The sequence below is a fragment of the Pagrus major genome, chromosome 20 (assembly GCF_040436345.1).
Source record: "Pagrus major chromosome 20, Pma_NU_1.0".
NCBI lineage: Eukaryota > Metazoa > Chordata > Actinopteri > Spariformes > Sparidae > Pagrus > Pagrus major.
Window position 1 is genome coordinate 22036084 of NC_133234.1, and position 20484 is coordinate 22056567.

The following is a 20484-nucleotide window of genomic DNA, read 5'->3' on the forward strand; positions in this document are numbered from 1 at the left end:
ATAGATGGGGTCTTTGATATGTGGTCCAGAAGAGGTATGGTATCACTGTCTGATCTGTATATTGACGGCAGCTTTGCCTCCTTTGAACAGTTGGTACAAAAATATCACATTCCCAAATCACATTTTTATCGATATCTGCAACTTCGGAATTTTGTATTCTCAAACTTTATATGTTCTCCCTTACGTCCTCCAACTGGCCTGTTGGATTCAATTTTTGATTGTAAACTAGTCAGAAAACGAACTATTAGCACAATATACGAAATACTATATTCTCATAACTTGGTGCCTTTGGACCTCCTCAAAAATAAATGGGAGACAGATTTAAATGAGCAAATCACAGACGACACTTGGCACAAAATAATACAGGGAATTTTTTCATCTTCCATCTGTCTTAAACATTCTGTCATTCAGTTTAAAATTGTACATCGTCTGCACTGGTCTAAAGTAAAACTCTCTAAGATCAATGCTGATATAGACCCCACTTGTGATAGATGCGGGCGAGATCCAGCCACTCTCCTACACATGTTCTGGACATGTCCAAAGCTTTGCGCTTTCTGGCAGCCCATCTTTGAGACCTTTTCTAAGATCTTTGCAAAAAGGCTTGCACCATCTCCATTCATTGCACTTTTTGGTGTAACTCAGATAGACTCCCATCTAGAGAAGTGGGAAAGAATAATGGTGGCTTTCTGCTCTCTCCTAGCTAGGAGACTAATATTACTGAAATGGAAAGACCCAGCACCTCCAACATACAGCCATTGGGTTAGGGAAATCATGTACCATATCAAGTTGGAGAAGATCAGATACACAATCAGGGGGTCTACTAGAAAATTTTATAACATATGGCAGCCTTTCTTAATGTTTGTTGAAGATATGGAAGCAGACAATATAGCACTGTAAACCTCTGTTGTTGCCCTCAGTCATCTTTATTATTGTATTTCTTTTTTGTTGTATATGTTGTTTGTTTTTTGTTATCTGGCTATATGAGTTCTGTATACTGAACTATGTATCTCATACTGTGAACTCTGTATGTCTGGTATTTGTGGGGGGTGGATGGGATTTACGGTTTGTTTGTTTTTTTTCTCCCTGTGTGTTCTGTTGTACTTATGTTAAATTGTAAACTATAACTTGTAAAACTAAATAAAAATACCTTGATCAAAAAAAAAAATTTAAGAAGATAAATTAGGCTTAAATCAAATTATATTCACTGTGTCTCTCCTCTTCTTCCTCTTCCCTCAAAGTGTCATGGTTTGGGGTTTTAGTTAGTCATTTCCTGTTTTATCTTGCCTTTTTCCTGTGTTTCATTTGTTGCTTAAGTCTTGGATTCTCCTTGTTGCCTTTTTGCTGCTTGCATTTTGGATTTTTGGACTTCAGATTATTTTATTAAAGCTTGCTTTTCTTTCTTAATCTGCCATGTCAGAGTTTCAAGATATTTAATTTGTCAGGTTGAATTTGGGGGAAAAATGTAAGACATCTTGAATACATTCACTCAAAAACATGTAGTCTTGGGTTTAGACGAATAACACGCCATCGTCTGAAGTCAGCCGTGCATGCTCTAAATACGTGTCTGTCTCACCTTATGTTATACTAAAGTGAGTAAACTGCTGTCACTATGTGTCTCCGCTGTCTTACCCTTCGTTGTTCATCCACAGCAGGTTCGGTCCGAGGACAATAGCGATGTTTCCAGGTGTCATTTTGTTCACGTCCTGGTATTCAGTCAGTTTGGAGAGGAATTTGATCAAATACCTGTTGATACAGATACAGGAGATAGGTCAGTCTGTGAGAACATGACTTAAAATTAAATTAATTGGACGAATGCTTTTGTCCAAAGCGACTTCAAAAAGTGTGTTCAACCTGTTTAGGGAGGTGAAAATATTAAAAGGCTTCCAGAGAAACTGCTGTACACTGTTTATCAAGTGTCTGAGGATAGAGGATTGAGATTTGGAGCGATAGTTTTCACAGAACAACTGCGATATACAAAATTAAAAGTCTCTCAGTGTAGGAGGCTTAACCAACTTGAGCAAGACATTTCTGGAGATGCATGACTTTAGCAGAAATGCTGCTGAATAAGTGAGAAACCTTATAACTGTCTGGGTTAGAATATCTTAGCTCATGACACTGGATCAAATGTGAAGCCATATTCCTGCAGATCTACTTTTTGTGCCGTTATCAATAGCTTACATAAGTAAAATGAGACGTGTAAAGTGAGAAATGTGGGAAATAAGAGAACAATACTGAGCTGGACTCGTTAATCCAGGTCAAGTTTCCCACCTGGATTTCTTTAGGTTTAAATAAAAAAGACTGTTTCCAACAATAGACTGACATTATATATGTCGTGCTACGATGCTATGAAACACTGACCAAAGATTATTATTATCTTACAGTCTCCTCATGGGGGCAATGGGTACAGAAGTGGGCCAGTGTGTTTGTGTGGCTGAGCTGAATGACTCATCCTGAGCTGAACTACAGTTGAATGAACATCAGGCAGCTCATTCCAGCGAGCAGCGATCATCTGGACAGGTCTGACAGGTCTCCTCAGAGGACGACTGACTAAAAATACGCCCTATTTGTGCGATTCGATGATGACACTGACAAGTATCTCGCTCTTTCACTTTCTCTCACATCCCTTCCTCTCTTCTTCCACTTCCTCTTTGTTTCCCTCTGAACATGAGACAAGCCCTCCAGCAAATATCCACGACCCGTCTGAATCCAGCAGCAAATGCAGCAACACGTCGGCCACGAGGCGTGCTTTTTATGGCAGGTGTCGATTGGAGCGATTTTCCTTCAGTCGAGTGACACTTTTGATTTTGAGGAAAACAAATTAAGAGTGGAAAGGTTTCCCTGTAGAGTGAAGAGAAAGTAAGAGGGGAGGAAGAGGAGCAATATCCTTTAACTCAAACCTGCAAAAGTGAAAATAGCTGGATCACAATTATTCAATAAGCTCTCCAAATGATGAGTTCGAATACGTGCGAAAGAACTGATTTGAGGGAGAGGCCAAAATCTGTAGTGTAAGAATCCGACCATTTGCCTCAGCTAAGTGTTTCACAGTTAAGTGGTTGAAGCCTGATCTTCTGTGATATGACAAACAGATTAAAAACTTTTAAAACTATCAGATGGAGCAAATAATATACGGAGTGTGCACTAAAGCTGTAATGGAGTCCGGTAATGGCCTTGTTGATGCAGGAAGATTATTTATCCATCCGCTACTACTCTTGTACTATTTGCATGCATTTCCTCCTCCTTATCTGAGACCTACATACACAACTACAGAAGCCCAGCAGCCTTCTTGATAGTTTTTCTAATGTTTTGTTTTTATTGCCTGTGTTACTTCATGGATTTGGTTTCTTTGAACTAAAGATGCTGAAGTCAAAATACAACAGAGTTAAATACAACAATAACAAATTCTCATCATTTAGGATGCAATCAGCAAAAAAGAAACCAGAAAACATTCAAGGAAAACTTTGCTGATTTTCAGTCAGCTTCGTATCATTACAGTGTGTGGAAGAGCCGCAAGAATAAATCATTTTATTTCTACTGAAGTTAGCCAGGCGCTAAACCGGAAGTTTTAAAATTTTATAGCCAGGAAGTCGAGCCATTTTGGCTTCACGCGCCACTGAGCAGCTTTCAACACTGTGTCCAGATTTTCATGGAACGTCCTCAGTTTTCAGTTGGAAACCATCCTGACAGACAAGATCGCAGAAGTACTGATTCCTGCCATATTAAGGAGCCACAGCATCTCTGCTACAACTCTGCACTGTGTTGAGATTTTATACTTTTTGTCTTGTTACAGCCTTCACTGAATATTCACAATAAATTGTCCTCATAACTCTTGAATTCTTTCCAGAAGGCAAATGTTTTCTGCTGGAGTGAACAGAGCCGAGCAGTTTTGGTTACTCGGTCAGCCGTGTTTCTGAAAAAAGTCTTAATTAACCCAGAATTCATGGGAAATTTGTCAAGAATGAAGCAGCTTTATGCAACAGATAAATATAGCTACATATGAATAAACAGGACCCAGCAGGAGGACCACGAGGAGTGAAACATGGAAACAGTGACTCACTTAAAGTTGTTGTTGTTGGCCGGCGGTAGTTTCTCACAGGCGTTGAGGAGAGCCTGCAGTCTCTTGTCTTGATCTTGAATGCTGCAGTACAACAGATAAAGAAATATTTAAAGGAAAACAGAGGTTGAACATGTATGAACTTAAATATAAAGTTCAAAAGAGGAGTACATCTTAACCACTGATCTGACAACAACATGAGAAGAGAAGATACAGACTTGGAGGCCTGGATCCAGTCGTTGTAGAGCTCGTATGACATTAACGGCTCAGGCAGCTCCCGCAGGTACGACTTCAGAGCACCTGGAGGGAACAGATAAATGATATGCATATATATACATGTACACTGCACAGACAATGCATATATAATGCGATTGTGTCTGCATGAGCTCATATGAACTCAGTGGACTGCTGCAGGTTTGAATTAAATGTGTATACGACTGGCAGACTGATTGTAAATGTGAGTGAGTGTAATTTCCTGCACCTGACTTTGTTCTGGAGGCATTACTTTATTTGAACTTCATAGTGGAACAACACACTGGTTCTCGGTTTATTTGTGCCTGTGATGAAGCAGAGGAAATGTGTCGACATTTTACAAAAAGTTGGTGGAATCCAACTTAGTAGGACTTAGAAAAAAACCCCCAGCAAACTACTTCTGAGCTCTACTGGATCAGCACTAGTGGGTGGATGTGTAATTTTCCAGTGCTGACGAGGAAGACGACGGCTGACTGAGCTTCTCTCTGACTCGTCTTCTTCTCTCTCTGGTCTGCTGCGTTCATTTCCCCCGGGGATGTGTGGGATGGATGACAAACAACACAGTCAGGGTATCCCTCACTGTGAGACAGCTTGGAGGCTGCTGTCGTTCTGTCAGAGCGCGAACGCGTCTGTGTGTCTGGATCTGTGTCTATACAGGCATTTTGTTTGTGCTAAATAAACACATTAAGTAAGTGGATGCTTTTCTATTTTTCTGCATTTTACAAAGACAAACCTCATTTTCATTGAGGCTGATGGAAGATGAACCCCTGCACCCTCCCGCCCCTCCATCAGGACCACGACCCCCCAGTGAAAGAGGCTCACAAATGAGATTTTCTGTTAAAGCTAACCCGCTTTAATATAGGATCATTAGAGAGGGATGCAGCTGCGACGCGGATTCATCTCTTTCTCCTCACGCTCCAGTGAACACAGCTGATTGACTGACTCTCATTTGATATTTAATACAGAAATATAGAGTTCCTGTTGGATGAAAATACTGTTCCTCCAGCTTCTGTGGATTTTATGCTGAAAAATTACCTTCTACACTAAACGCTGAGAAGATTTTTAGTTAGTTACTGGACATATTTGAAACTGTCAATAGACAACTTTTTTCGTGCACAGTGTGAAGGCTGTAGAAAAACGTCACCATCCGTGTTTAAACCTCACATTCACTATGCTATTTATTATTCCACCAGGCTGGATTTTTCTTGAAAAGCCAGTCAAAATCTGATATTGTGACAGACCTTATTCCTGTGAATAAATTTGGTGAATGCGACAAATTCTCTCAAAATTGCTCGTCAGGCAACTCAAGAAGGCATCTGTTCACAAGAGTTGCTCTTACGTGAAGTGTCATTCAGACATTCATTCATCCATTGCTCATATAAGCGTGGTTCACCCTGGACCGATCGCTAGTTCATCACAGGACTGACAGATGGAGACAAACAACCATTAATGATCACATTCACACCTTAGAAACGTCAATTAAATGAACCTTAACTCCAAAAAACGATAAATCAAAAGCAGAAAATAAAGGTCAACATGATTATTGACTCAAATGGAAAACATACAGAAATGTTTCTGTACTGAAATGTGTAAATGTTTCTCAAAAAAGGTCTGAAATCTTCATTTAGGTATGGAAATATAAACAGCTTAATCGCATCCAAACCCTCAGATCTTAACAAACAATCATTGCTGTATGTGCCTCCTTAAAATGTTGGCCCATATTCTGTTGATTATCGGGCGTTTGTGTTCAGAGCGTCTTTCCCTTTAGGCGTCTTTTTGTGCTTCCTACGTAAAAACAATTGCACTGAAGAAGACAGAAGACCACAAAGGTGGTTTTACAGCAGTCCTGAAATCAAGAAATATTCTTGTTGTATTGACATTGGAGGCGCTTGAAGGGCTTCTTCAATGCCTCATTTAAAAATGCATTGTTCTCAAGCTAAAAATATTTTTCATCTGACAACAGCATTATGCAGCAGTCAGCTCCAGTGAAGACAAGCACCATCCTCAAAAAGAAAAAGATCAATAACAGCATCATAAAAGCTTGAAAGCTTTTCTTTCTTTTGTAGTCCATCACGGCTCTGATTTAAAAGCAAGTCAGTGACAGCAACAGAAAGACGAGACAAAACAGATCTGTTTTTATTTGCTGCAGCATCCACAGAAGATGAAGAATCTGTGCGACACTAATCCCACTTATATTTGGAATTTATCACTGGACGTTTTTGAGATTGTGTATTGATTATCTCCAACAAAACAGGAATACAGCAGGGTGGCTAAAATGCACAAGGAGAAGAAAAGGGGATTTCTTTGCATGCAGGCAACCAGCAGATCAGTTGGCAGCTTAATTATGATGTTCATCCCAAACAGTTTTCCCCGTCTGTGTGGAAGTGATGATAACAGGGCAGATGTCTCAGGGACGTAAAGGAAGAGTGCCAGAAATGTACAGAAATTAGATTTCTAACCAGCGACGGGTGCCAGCTCATAAATCTACCCCTGGAAGGAAAGTCTCCCACTCCAGATGATGGTAATCAGTTGTCATGGCAACAGATTAGGTGCAGCTAGGAGAGAGCGGCGGGGGGGTCCCTGTACGTGGCGGTGTTGTGGATAGGCTCACCTGCGATGGCGTGTGGATCTGCTGAGTACTCCTGAACATCCAACACGCCGCAGTCCAGAGACGCCTTCAGCTTCTTCAGTTTGGAGGCCGACGGAGCGACTCTGAACAAACCCTGAGAGATAAAACACGAGTCAGACTTCAATCCACACAGAGTCAAGGAACTAAAATATTTATAGTAATGAAGGGATAACTGATAAACAAGGGCCTAATTTCTACTGAGAACATGGAAGAGACACTTGTGAAGCACTTTGTGACCTTGCCCTGTGAAAGGTGCCAAACTAAATAAACTTTACGTAATGTCTTACTCACATATCATATTTGCAGAACTTTCTCTGCATTAAACTCATTCAGCTGCTGCTGGTAAGTTTGTGTTCCTCTAAAAGCAGGAATCAGTTACTTTTCAGCTGCCACACATGTTTCTCTGCACCAAATCCAAAAACATTCTGCATAATGTTCAACAACATTAAATCTGATTACTGTAGAATGGTAACAAAGTAATTCAGGATGATAAATTTGTCTTTTTTTTAATCTCATAAAGATTTGTAAATGGAAAACATTAACTGTACCCTCAATATGTCTCCATTAAACAATCAATGCTACCACTGAACAGCTCACTGTCCTGATATGTAAAAGTCAAGACATTTTTTTACAAGCAAACAATAATTAAACAGTGAGGGATTGTGTTTGTTTGTTTGAGGAAACCAAACTGCAGTCTGGACCTCGTTAGATTCCCCTCAGTGATTAAGACTGACTTCATCTCAGCGGCGACTTCTGTTATATTTGTTTATTGTGTGTCATGTAAAAGCAGTGAAGACAGATGCGGTGTGTTTGTTGTGGAGTCTGACCTCCTCCTGCATGCCACATTCCAGCAGCATGGTGACACAGGCCTCGATGGGAAAGGCAATATCTCTCCCGCTGAGTGCTAAGTGCTCCTCTAATGGTTTCCCGTAGCATGGTTTCTCCACCCAGGTCTCTGTCGAACACACAGACACAGTTACACAAACATGAGCGAACTTTTAGGATGCTGAATACAGAATTTTCTCTCCGGCTGCATACATTTTGCAAACGAAACAGGACACATATTTCCTGTGTGAAAACCCAAAACCCTTTTTTTAATCCATACATTTATGTATTAACATAAGAAACGAACATGTTAGCTGAAGAGACTGGCTGACAAAATGTATGTGATTGATCTGTGCTTATGGAAATACTCAACAAGGTCAACAAGTACATCTTTCACTTGTATTGACCGTATTTCTACTAATGCTAAGGACATGAAGTCTGTCCATGCGCCTGTTGACGAGAACATGACATGACGTGAACTGCAGCAGACCTTCAGCTCTGGGGTTAGAGAAGGGAGAGAGTGACAGACAGGACTGCATCGCGAGTGCGTTGGCCTCAGACTCACCCTGATGAGCTTTGATCTGGGGCAGAACACTTTGAAGCAGCTCTAATGACTTCCTGTGGTACTCTGCCTGGACTTCTATCAGCTAGACGAGTCAGAGAGAGACACCAGAGAGAGGCTGTGATGGACAAACAGAATATTTTTGTTTCATCCATGATGCTGCAGTCTGGAGAGGTGTCGTACTTACGGTCTGGAAGTAGCTTGCATAGTCAATTTCTTTGGCCACAAAACTGTACATGTCTGCTGATAACTGATCCTGGAGGGAACAACAACCAAATACATGAGTGATGAAGAAGACAGAGGGCTTATGCGTTTAACAGACCTTTTGAAAGCAGACACTGAGGTGTAATTAATTAAACCAATGGTGGCTGCAAGCTCTTCGACTGTGCATGCTGGCTCACCGGTACATTTGTTATTAGCTACACCTGTTAGTTGCCTGCTGTGATGAGTCAAAATGTCTGCCGTGTAAAATGTTAAAACAGTTTTAAATTCACAGAGAAATGTGACAGAACAAATCCATCATGGCTGCACAATCCTCTAAATGTATTATTTTAAGAACAGAATACATTTAACTTCATTTTCAAGTCAAAAGGCTCAAGTTCAAGTAGAGTTGACTTTTTTTCATTATGACAAGTCAAGTTGAAAGTCACGAAATTTGTTACTCGAGTCTGACTTATAAGTCCCTCTTATATTATGTACTTTACTGTACATATTATATCTGAAAAAAAACCACTTAATTAACAGCATTGTGGGAATAGACAGTCGGTTTTTGATGATTAAATGTGATGACTGACTCGACAGATCTCCATGCGGTTGGCTGCCTCCTCCATCTCTTCCCTGAGGTGGTCGGCCTTGGCTCCAGTTGGCTGCAGGTTGCTCGACAGTCCTGAAGACTTGGTAGACTGATAATACCTGCAGACAAAACATCACTCTTAAAAACGCTGTTATATCAATGCTACGATTTATTTAAGAATTCTGATAAATGTGGGCATCACTGATGAGCACAAAACTTTTGTTTCTGAGAGTGATAACCATCAACAACTAAATCTGACAGCTACTCTGACAAAATGACTCATGGCAAACAAGGAAAACTGTTTTTCTGCATCATCTTTATACCCTCATTCATCCAACTTAAGCTACTTTCTCCTCTAATTCTCTCTGTCAAACTCTCCTGTTCCCTTTCTGTCCGGGAGACTTTCTGTCTGAGTTGTGTCTCTGGGTGGAGATAATATGTCTCGCTGCCAGAGGAGCTCAGCGCAGAGCGGCATGATGGGAAAAATTGTCTCAGATTTGGGTCACAAAAAAAAACAAAAAAAACCCCTGAGTGACTGACTGGACTGCAGTGAAGAAAATCACATTCCTCCTTGTCACTGCTCATAATGGCAGCGGGACGACAGTGAATCGGCACAAAGAGAGCGTGGTGATTGTACGTTTCAGTGATCAGAGGACTCATTCTGATTGGACAGGAGAAAAACCTGCACTGACATGATGATTCCACAAATTCAAGGTCACTGAGAGGCTTTAAAAAAGTTTTAAAGTTTCAAAATAACAACCTGCTCTGCTCTGAAAGATGGTGAGTTGACAGAAACACAGGTCGGAATATTAAATCAGAGTCAAAGTCAAGGATGAAGAAAGCTTCGCAGCTTTTCAGACAGAAAGATCAAAAAACCTATTTCATCTGAGAGTGTCAAAGATGCCCTGTGGAGTTTTCTTGTCAACAAACCAAAGTTCTGTTTACATTCGCTGTTACTTATCAAAAACATACTGTGTGAATCCTGGAGCTCGAACAAATATGTTGAAAGCATTTCCTTCATCATAAAGACAAGAAAACAGTTTTTTTTTATATTTTAAAACCAGGTTTGTTTGCTAGCAGTCTTCTTCTTCACTGTATTTGCTGATACATTTGCTGCATTTCTAAGAATGCCAGCTCTGCCTACAGATCAATAGAATAGTTCAAAACATTGGCAGGACTGTGTATCACATGTAACGCGGACCTACTCACATAATGTGGAAATGTGGCTCTGCAAGACTACCAAGTCTGGATATCTTTGCCTTTGCTGCTTCGTCAAATACGAGACAAACTGAACTCTGTTAGCACTCCTTTAACTCTCCATCAGCAGGACATGAACCCTGAAATCCACTTTGCCAACTTGCATCCAGTTGCCAGATCTCTAAAATAATAAGCATTACTCTCAGACCTCAAATCAGCCTTTGCATGCATGCAGACACATGTGATTAACATTGAGAGACACATTTCCTTTCTGTGTGTCAGGTACCTATTTTATTAAACTCTTTCATGCTGTTACAAAAGTATTGAGAAATATCTTTTTAGCAGCAAGGGTTCATCCTGTCTACGACGTGGCTGAGCATGAATCAGTCAGTGGTCTGTAGTGTTGAACCCCGGGAGGCTGTGAAGATTGAGTTTAACAGCATGACGTGCTACAGGCTCAGTGTGAAAACTGATACTAAAGAACACTGCTGTGTTTTTCCAATGAAACATTTCAGCTGATAAATTCTCTATTGGACTTTATCGGATACACACATTAGACTCGTGTGTCGTTACCTTGAATAAATTAAGTATTTCTCTGGGTATGAACATTGTTGGAAACATTTTTATCTTAAATTAGATTCAGATTTGTTGACCACAGTAAAGATATCTTAAGCTTTGTCCTTTAAAAGAATCAAATTATCTGAAACTGGCATCGAGTAGGTTTTTCACACTCACAGCAGACTGTAGTGTGAGGACAGTTGTTAAAAGTTCACCGTGTGCAATTAAATCCCAGTGACATTCAGTGGGAAGCTTCAGGACCAGTCTGCTCACAGGGGATGGAGTTTCTCACATCACAGCCAACTCTCTTTCTCACAACAACACATAGTGACAGACTCACCGTGTGCGCGCAGAGTCCATGTCCAGGACCAGCTTCGCTAAATGTTTCCTTTGTTTCTGGATATTTGGGATTTCCACCTGAGAGGACACAGAGTTTTTACTTCAGCGTGTTGTTTGTTGGTGTGAAACGGGACGAGAAACAGACTCAGTATTGTCACAGGGTTAGCACCTGTTGTAGTTAGACTCAGCTCTGTACATCTGTTCTTTGGTCTCATGAAGATCAGTTTACTGGCTGATTTACAGTCATCAGAGTGAGTCTCATGTACAGTATATCCTATATTAGACACAAGCAGTTGTAGCCCTGTGTGCATGCTTTTCAACATAAATTCATTCCTATTAATCACATATGTAACAGAAATATATGTAGATGTAATATATTAAAAATCAATCCATCATTTTAATTTTTTAACTTCACTTTGTTCTGTTACTTGACCTTTATTGATTTAATGTAATATGTTGTCTTGGGTTGCATTATGTCTTTGTACTGTATCTGTTGGACTAACTTGCAAAACCTAATACATCAGATCACAGAGACTGTGAACAATTTGATGTGTTTTTTCTAATCAGCCATTTATAATTTGCTATTCACGTCACTGGAACGCATTCATTCCACAGTCCTTCTCACAGTGTCGTTTTCGTACCTCTGCGAGGTCGTACAGCGGCTCGATGACGTCTCTCTCGATGGTGAGCTCGAACAAGATGAGCTCCTGAGCGAGTCTGTCCTGCGTGTCGCCGCAGAGCTTCAGCATCTTCCTGCAACAGACAACAGGACCAGGAAACATCAAAACACAGAGCATGCGTCACAAAGTGAAATGTATGTCTCTGAGGTCGTCACTGCCACAGTTCTCCTGGAGAACACAACGTCTTTTACATGCTTCTCTCTGAAACGCTGATAATTATGCACTTTCTTTCAACACTAATAAACAACAGTGATGTCTATGCATGTACTGTGTGAATTTATTCAACAAGGTGATGTAATATAGTGTAAGTCATTACAGTTGTGGGTGTCACCCAGCCATGAGTAGAGCTTGACATTTACATGAACATATAAAATATTTAATTTAATGTATTATTCTCTTTCAGCTTTCTGGATGAAAAAGATTTTATTTGCAAAACATTTTTTGTGTTTGCAAAAGAGTTGAAAATTGAATCCACAAATATTTTTATTGTCATCTCAACAGCAAATAAATCCGAAAAAGTAAACAGACAGCAGCTTTTTACTCCACACATTCTCCTTTATTTTTAAAACCTGTCACCTACATTACCCACGATGCAACAACACTGAGCAACATCACTTGAGGCAATTTATCAGATTACATGCAGCTTCATCTGGAGCCACAACAGACTTTATATTACTTTATCCACAGAGTTACCCTTTAAATTTTAGTCAGTCGAGCTCTCAGAATGATGCTTTGTGGTTAAATAAAGGTTTGATTAAGAAAAAAAATACAAGTAGTTCACATGTTACAGTAGAGGAGGAGTTTCACCCTCATCTGACTGCATTTCTGGGCATGAATGAGAAAATTAGTTCCGGGTCACTGGGCGCTAAAAACATTCCTTTCCATGTCATAATCAAAGATTATGTAAATTACTGTCTCTGTGTGTGAGTGTGTGAGTGTGTGTGTACTCACCCTAGTAGAGACTCGTCCCCGAGCACAGCCGCCCCCTCCACCATACATTGTGCTAGTGTTGTGAGAGGAAGCTTCTTCTGCGCAGAGAAAAACACAAAAACAAGCGATGAATCAGCCGTCACAGTTTGCTCAATGTGTCATTCAACACTGAGAAAAATCTGCGATTAACACACAAACTGTAACACACACAAACACGAAGGACCTGAAGGAAAAATCCATCCTCGCATCTCTCAAACTGTTAGAAATCATTCATTTGTTTACTGTTAATTGTGATCAAGGAGATACTTTTAATGAACCCTTTATTATCACATATCATATAATTAATCTACTCGTAACACTGGAAATATTGAGATTTCGGTGTCTTTGGGGCTACTCCTCACCGAGGGTGACCTGACAGACTTCTTGTCCACGTCCACGCCCTGCTGGCCCTGCAGACAGGCGGTCAACTTCTTGTGTGTGCTGTGGGAAACCTGCTTGACCAGCTCCAGGCGTTTCTCCACCTGTCAGAGAGAAAAGATACAGCTCTCGGTGAGAAGTGGAACATATGCTCCGCAACAGTACATTCCACTTGTGTGTCATGAATACATTATGTCAGTTTCGGGACGTCCCCATTCATTACAGACATGAACATGCAGGCACTTAAAGCCTCGAGCTAGAACAGAGTCTGATTAATAAATACAGGCTCTGCAGTCGTCTGTCTGAGCTCTTTGTCTCTAAAAATACTTTTATCATAACAAGGTTCTTCTTGGTCGTGACACTTATAAAAGACAATTTTCTATCAGCCCAGTTACCAGAATAAAATGTTGCCTTTTTACATTTCTGCAAACCAAGGATTGGTCAAATTCTTTGCACATCATACGTATGATATTGACATTTCTACAATATGTGCCATATGACATTGACATTGCATACATATGAGCTCACAGACATGCTGGGAGATGGAAGAAATGGCAAAGGCATGATAGTTGGCCAAGATGGCTGCCAAGCCAGAGACCACTGTTCGAGACGGTGTTTCAACATTTGTAAGCATGAAACTACTGGATGTTTTTGACGGGAAGTTAGAGATGTCAGAACATTTTGAAGCTGTGTTTGAAGCAACATAATAGGATATTCTTGAAGAGACGTCAGGGCATTTTCCAGTAATACTGGTGAAAATAATCTCCAGTCGTGTCAGAGGCTACAAAAAAGAAATATTTAACAAGACACTGAGACATTTTCCAGCCTTGTTTGAGGAATCAAAACTGGATATTTGTAGCGAGACAAGACATTTTCAGGCCATGTTTGAGGCAACATAACGGGATATTTTTGACTAGACATCGGGACATTTTCCTTCTGTTTTTGAGAAATATTTACATCTCTGGATATTTTTAACATGACTTCAGGCCGTTTTCCAGCCGTGCTTGTGGTGCCAAAACCAGGTATTCTTAGCCGAAACATGATCTTTTCCTTTTTACCAAGTTGTTTTTATGCCTAAATCTAACCAGACACCATGTCTAGACACAAAATAGAAAATTTAAAGTTGCTACATGAAGAAAGTTTCAACACGTCTTCGGTTTGCAGAAACGCACATTGCCAAAATTAATTCTGGTGATTGGCTCGAACCTGTCGTATTTAAATGCGTCTCATTTAATTATTAAACCGACTCAGTGGAACTGATGTCGCTGCCACTGAGGGCGCCATTAATCAGATCAATTAGAGAGCTGCACCTCGAGTCAATCAGTTGGGACGTTCAGCCTTTTGTCTCACAAAGAGGTTGAATTTCAGCGCTCAAAGGCATCTGAAAAAGTCATCTTATGCACACAGATTACTTTGCACCAATAGTAATTTAACCTATGAGAGGCAGCAAACATTATGCAGGAAGAAACTGTGTCTCACACAAACACACACACACACACACTTGATTCATTCTTACCTGTAGTAGGTCTTCACTTAATACTTCTGTTTTTTCAGCTCTGGAAGAGAAGAGGAGAGGAAAATTAGGCTGTTAGGCTGGAGGGGGAATTACTAAATTACATAACTTGTTACCGTGGGAACTGGGCAACATACACACACACACTACTCTATCAATTTAATTACATCATTTGCTGAATTTCTGTGCGCCTAATAAATAATTGCAGCCTGGAGCAAATCACATCACAGGAATGTTTATAACTCAGCCGTTTCGAGGGGCTCAAGCTGTAAAACTGCAGAGTCTCGGGTTGGAAATCTGACAGAAAACTGAGCCTGAATGCGACTCAGGATGTTTGTTGGGTGAAGAGATCAACTTCATATCTATCTCTGCCCTGGTCCTCTACCTGAAATCTCTCCCATTTTTCTCTGTTAAAGAGGAATTTGTGGCGCTTTTCCTGTTGTGCAGGATGCAGACATGAAATAGAAGCTCACTGTAGTCTTCAATCCAAATGCCTCCAATTATGTGCTTAAGTATGATAAAAAATGTCACTTTTTTAAATTATGAGAAAGCTTGTTGATTCACTTACAGACAATTTAATAAAACAATTATAATGAAAAACGATGCTAGCAGCTCTGTGAGGCTTCACGGTATCAGAGTTTCAGCTAGTCATTGTGGTTTTAATCAAATGTCACTCAAACAGGAGGAAATAGTGCATTTGTTTGGGACTATTTTTCAGCGGCGGATGAATCGACATTTGGTGCTCTTGTGAGTATATGTGGCAGCAGGACGGTGTGTGTGGGAGTGATTCAGAATCAACTACGGTGTGTGTGTTTGTGGTGATGAAGGAACATGTCACCCAGTGCAACAGTGTGGCTCATTAATGTGTTTTTATCAAGAAGATATCTGAGGCTGTGATACACACACAACACTTGTTGGTGGGATTAGTTCATCGTTTGTTTTGGTCTTCTCATGGGATTTATTGACAAAATATGAAAAGCGGTCAATATCCGGCATTTAAAGACACATTTTTCTTACAACTGTTTCATGGATTATCAGCTCCTTCTGGCCATTTTTTGGAAGCTCACAACACAGATATTGACTATGAGTCATATCCGGACCTTGAGGCCAGAACACAGAGATCTGATCGATTGACAGCTTGACCTAAATCAATCTGGACATTGCAACATGTGCGGCTACGAGGAACTAAAGGTTAATGATGAAGTGCAGGCTTTACTCTGGAGAAAACTGTTGCCTGGAGTGTCGTGGCCTTTAGTGAACATACTGCGATACTTTGATCTGACCGGGTGCAGAACATCTAGCTGTGCTCTTTCAGCCACTATCTTATTTAGAAATACTTGTCTTTTGTATGTCTTTCTCTAGATCATTTTGGTTGCGAAATTTAATTTGCAAAAATGAAGTTATAAAAAAGCCATCGTCAGGATCAGGCACCAGCATCAAAGATTTAAAGTGATGCGGACAGAGCGTCCAGATTAAATGAAAGGTTTAAAGGAGCCATTATTGGAGTATCTCATACAGGTCAGAACCTCCTTGATCCAATAAAAAATCAACGTACGGGGACTCAAAGTAATTGTTAAGTCATTAGTCGACAAATATTTCAGTCCACTAATCAGATAATTGGGACAACTCCAGAGCAGTCGGTGAGTCTTTGCACCTGTTAATATCCATGTGAGATTTTTTTTTTTTTTTTGCTAATTTGGCAGGATGAGTGCACCAAGTCTAGACTATGTTCCCATTTATTATAGATCAGAGCGGTTGAGTTAAGTGAGTTATATTTGATGGAAATCATGTGTCTCTTCTGCAGATCGAGCTTGAGGAGCTCGTCTGGGCTGGCAGAAACTCAGGACAAGAAAACAATTAGGAAAATAGGGGAATTACTTTTAAACGAAATGTCTGATCTGGAAAAATATGAAATACATGTGAGCTTTATGTTGGCTGAATTGGTTAGAAAGATCAGCAAAGGATGAAAATATGAAAACATTTCGGTAAGACTTTGTGAAGTTTATGATGCTCTAATTATAATTATCTGTTTTAATTCAATGTAGGTTGACTTTGTAAAACAGAGACTTGATAATCAGTGAGTAAGTCTCCCCTCCCTCATAACTGTGTGATCATTCAATAGATAGATAATAAATAACCTCATTCAGTGCTGTCTCTTCACTTAAAGCTCACTAAGCCATGATATAGTTTATTACTGATGCTTATAAGACATTATTCCATTTCAGAAACGTCCAATTTATAATCTGTTTTGATACCTTAGAGCTGCTCTCTATGTGTCTGTAACTGGCTGAGGTGTGCTGTCTAACCCAGGACTCAGACTCTTCTTTCAAACACTGGCATCACTTTAGTACGGAGGTATAAGGCACTATGAATGCCGAACTCATAATACACGATATCCACCACATGTGATACTTTATAAACCCCTAAATGCATTGTAATGTCTAGTAATGATGATAATGTATTATAGACATAACCATCATAGAAAGCGTTCTGAGGATTCTGTTTTTTTCTCTTCTCTCTGTTTCCTCATATACAGTAAAGTCAAATTACGTCATGTGTCCTGCAGCTTTACAGATTTGCTAATCAGAACAAACAGCATTTCTAATGAGCATTGATTCTTGTCAGAGTAAATCTCAGTTTTGACTAATGAATCTGTCTCTGAGCTGACCTTTATAAGCTCTTAACACTGTTAAACATCATCAGACGGTGATGCAACACATGAAACAACATTCCTTCAGCTTGTCGCCCTAATTCAACGCCAAGCAGGAAGACTTGCTTTTATAAATCCCAATACCACAGCAGTGAACTTATTTATTGGTTGTACATGGAGCAAGAGAAAAGACGTGTTTCCAGACATTATTAAGATTCGCTGGTTGTGTTACGTTCTCTATGAACATCCCACTGTACGATTCTTTGTTCTGAAGGAGTGAGATAAAACCCTTCATCTGACATTTCTATCTCGCTGAAACATCTTCGCCTCTTACAGTCTCCTGGAAACATCACAGCTTAATGTCACACCGTCTACATTTGTCTGCCAAGTCATGTCTAGTCAATTGTTGCTGTGTTATGAACACGGCTACAGAGCGGCTGAGCGGTCACATGGTACGGAGAAAAAAAAAGTCCTATCTTATTGAAATCTCTGCAAACGTATTAATAAACCAAGTGGAGTGGATTAACTGTGCTCACTGATTTATGAACTCAGCTCTGCATGAGGGCCATAATCTGTCTTCAGTGACACCAGCAGAGAAAGAGGCTAACTACAAGGTACGTGTTGATAATAAATAATAAAAAATAATTGCATTAAATGATAAATTCTTACACCCTCCTCGTAGTTTACATCTGCTAGGGCCATGAAGTTGATCCATTTCCACATCAATACGTCTTTTCGACCATATCTGTGGGGCTCAGTACATGTCTGGATTGAATTCATCAATATCATTTAATCTGCTCGTTTTTTATTGGACTAACTGTTTAATATTCAATGAAATGTCATAAATTTGCAAAAAATGCTTATTATAATTCCCACTAGCTCGAGGCGAGGCATTTAAACTGCCTGATTTTATTCAACCAACAGTCCAAAATGTAAAGATATTCAGCTTTCTATCGCAAGTGAAGCAGAAATGTATTAAATCCTCGCATTTAAGAAGCGGAAAATAACAAATGTTTGGTGTTTTTGCTTGAAAAACGGTTAATTAATTTATCAATTATGGGACCATCTCGGTCATATCTGTATATGTGAAAGGTGATTAGATTGCACGTAGTCTTTATTATTTTGTTTATTATCTCGTTATTAGTATAAGTTTCATTTTTCTCCTCTGCTTCTGACTCTTGAGCAGCTACAACAAGCAAATTTTCCCAGAGAGGGATAATAAAGTTTTATCCAATCGCATTAAAATAGTTTAATAAGATAAAATAAAATATAGCCGATAATTTACTGTCAATTGATTGATGGACTGATCGTTTCAGCTGTAATCCTGGTCTTACTAAGTTATTCTCCCTCTTTATGTTTCCTCCAAACCCAGCAGATAAAAAAAAAAGCTTCCTCACAGTTAAGAACCACAACAGTCGTGCGTTCCAGCCACCAAAAGTTCAGCAGACTGAACAATTAACAGTGCAGACATTCAGAGCTTGGACATGTAAGGACCATAAACGCAGCTCAGCAGAGAGCAAAAACCAGAACGACATAAAAACTCGAAACATGAAGCTGCAGCAGAGGCTCCACACATATTGATTAAACATCAGGCTGCAGTCTGGCCTCACTTTCACTAAAAGCATCTCAGCATTAAGATCCTCTTTAAAGCAATACTCTCCTCAGTGTTAAAATACGTGATTGAACTCAGGTTTACAGATGAAAAGCCTTCAGATACAGTGATTTATAACCTGCTCACACCCTGCAGCAGCTGACAAGCAACAGGCAGAACATGTTTGGATCCACTAACTCCACTTTTGATTACCTGAGCACAAAAATCTGTTGTTTTTGGATTCACTTCTGTTGACCATGACGTTACTCTCTCCTGTCAACTATCTTAACAATTGCAGAATTGATAATCAGATAAGCAGTGTGAGGTCAACCTGAGGTGAATTTAAGCAGCCCTGAGGTAGAAAACTTCTTGTTAAACAGGTAGAAGGTGTAAAATAAGTCATCAGGGTCTAAACTGTGATTGTGATTTTGGGCTATATTCATAAAATTGATTTCATTTTGATTTGAAAAAAATCTTCCTTTTCAGTGGCTTATAACTGATCTATACAAGACTAGAATTAATTATTAGTCTGTAATAAAGTTACTAGATAAAACTCACAAACTTTTTGTAAAGACTACCTTAATAAAAAGTGAAAGCAAACAAAAAAATTACATTTTAAAAACCGCAGACTTGCTATAAAGTACAAGTGCAATGAATCAAAACCCACTTTAGCAGCAGCATACGCAAAGATCAATAATCCAAACCAGCCAACAAACACGAAACCACTGATGTCTGCCTTACCTCACCTCCTGAACAACACAGACAACACACCCCCTCTGGTCATATCCAAACACAAACAGACTTTACTATAATTTAGTCAAAATAAAAACAGCGTTGCCGGCATCCCGCTGTGGCCGTGAGGACTTACAGAGCCGAGCTGTTCCTGCGTGAGGCTCTCGTCCTGCTGATCTGCAGCTTTCTCTTCCACATCCCCCCTGCTAACAGGAGGGAAACCACCTGTTTGCAGGCAGGAGCCCAGTGAGAGTAAGAGGGGAGAAAATGGAGTGACAGAAGGAGGAGAGAGAGGGGGAGAAAAGGGGGAGGGCGGCCGGAAGAACGAGACCTGACTATCTGGTCCTTTAACTCTTTCTGTCGTCACTCACCAGTCCTTCTCTGAGCCCTGTCCTCTGTTTTATTATCCCCTCTGTCAACAGGCTGGACTGCAAACACATTTATAGATTTCTGAATATATTGTATGACTGCACACACACGCTGCAGTAAAAGAGAAGAAAATAAGAAACGGATTATAATAAATCAGCGGTTTGACCCTGACCTGTTGAACCCTGGCCTCCTGCCTCCCACCCAACACACACACACTCACATACCTATGCTCTCTAGCTCGGCATAAATCGGCAAAACTCATAAGGCTGAAGAGGAATAGCTTGAAAACATCAGGACAAAAGGTTACACTCCAAAAATAGTCCTTTGACTTTTCCTCTAGTGTCAACATGAGGTTGACATTCGTAGGTTTTGAGTGAAATATCTTGACGACTATCT

General features: G+C 40.0%; 1 protein-coding gene across 1 annotated transcript in view; it reads right to left on the reverse strand.

The window, feature by feature from the left end:
* The window catches only part of LOC141015479 (rho GTPase-activating protein 44-like), a 74157-nt gene that overhangs the window by 18379 nt on the left and 35294 nt on the right, over nucleotides 1-20484 (reverse strand). The window contains exons 2-14 of the mRNA XM_073489566.1: nucleotides 14750-14789; nucleotides 13233-13337; nucleotides 12838-12914; nucleotides 11848-11959; nucleotides 11208-11284; nucleotides 9114-9231; nucleotides 8507-8575; nucleotides 8323-8404; nucleotides 7760-7887; nucleotides 6915-7026; nucleotides 4270-4351; nucleotides 4055-4135; nucleotides 1630-1743 (exon numbers count right to left, since the gene is read on the reverse strand). Coding sequence (XP_073345667.1) covers nucleotides 1630-1743; nucleotides 4055-4135; nucleotides 4270-4351; nucleotides 6915-7026; nucleotides 7760-7887; nucleotides 8323-8404; nucleotides 8507-8575; nucleotides 9114-9231; nucleotides 11208-11284; nucleotides 11848-11959; nucleotides 12838-12914; nucleotides 13233-13337; nucleotides 14750-14789 — 1197 coding nt within the window. The remainder of the gene's footprint in view (nucleotides 1-1629; nucleotides 1744-4054; nucleotides 4136-4269; nucleotides 4352-6914; nucleotides 7027-7759; nucleotides 7888-8322; nucleotides 8405-8506; nucleotides 8576-9113; nucleotides 9232-11207; nucleotides 11285-11847; nucleotides 11960-12837; nucleotides 12915-13232; nucleotides 13338-14749; nucleotides 14790-20484) is intronic.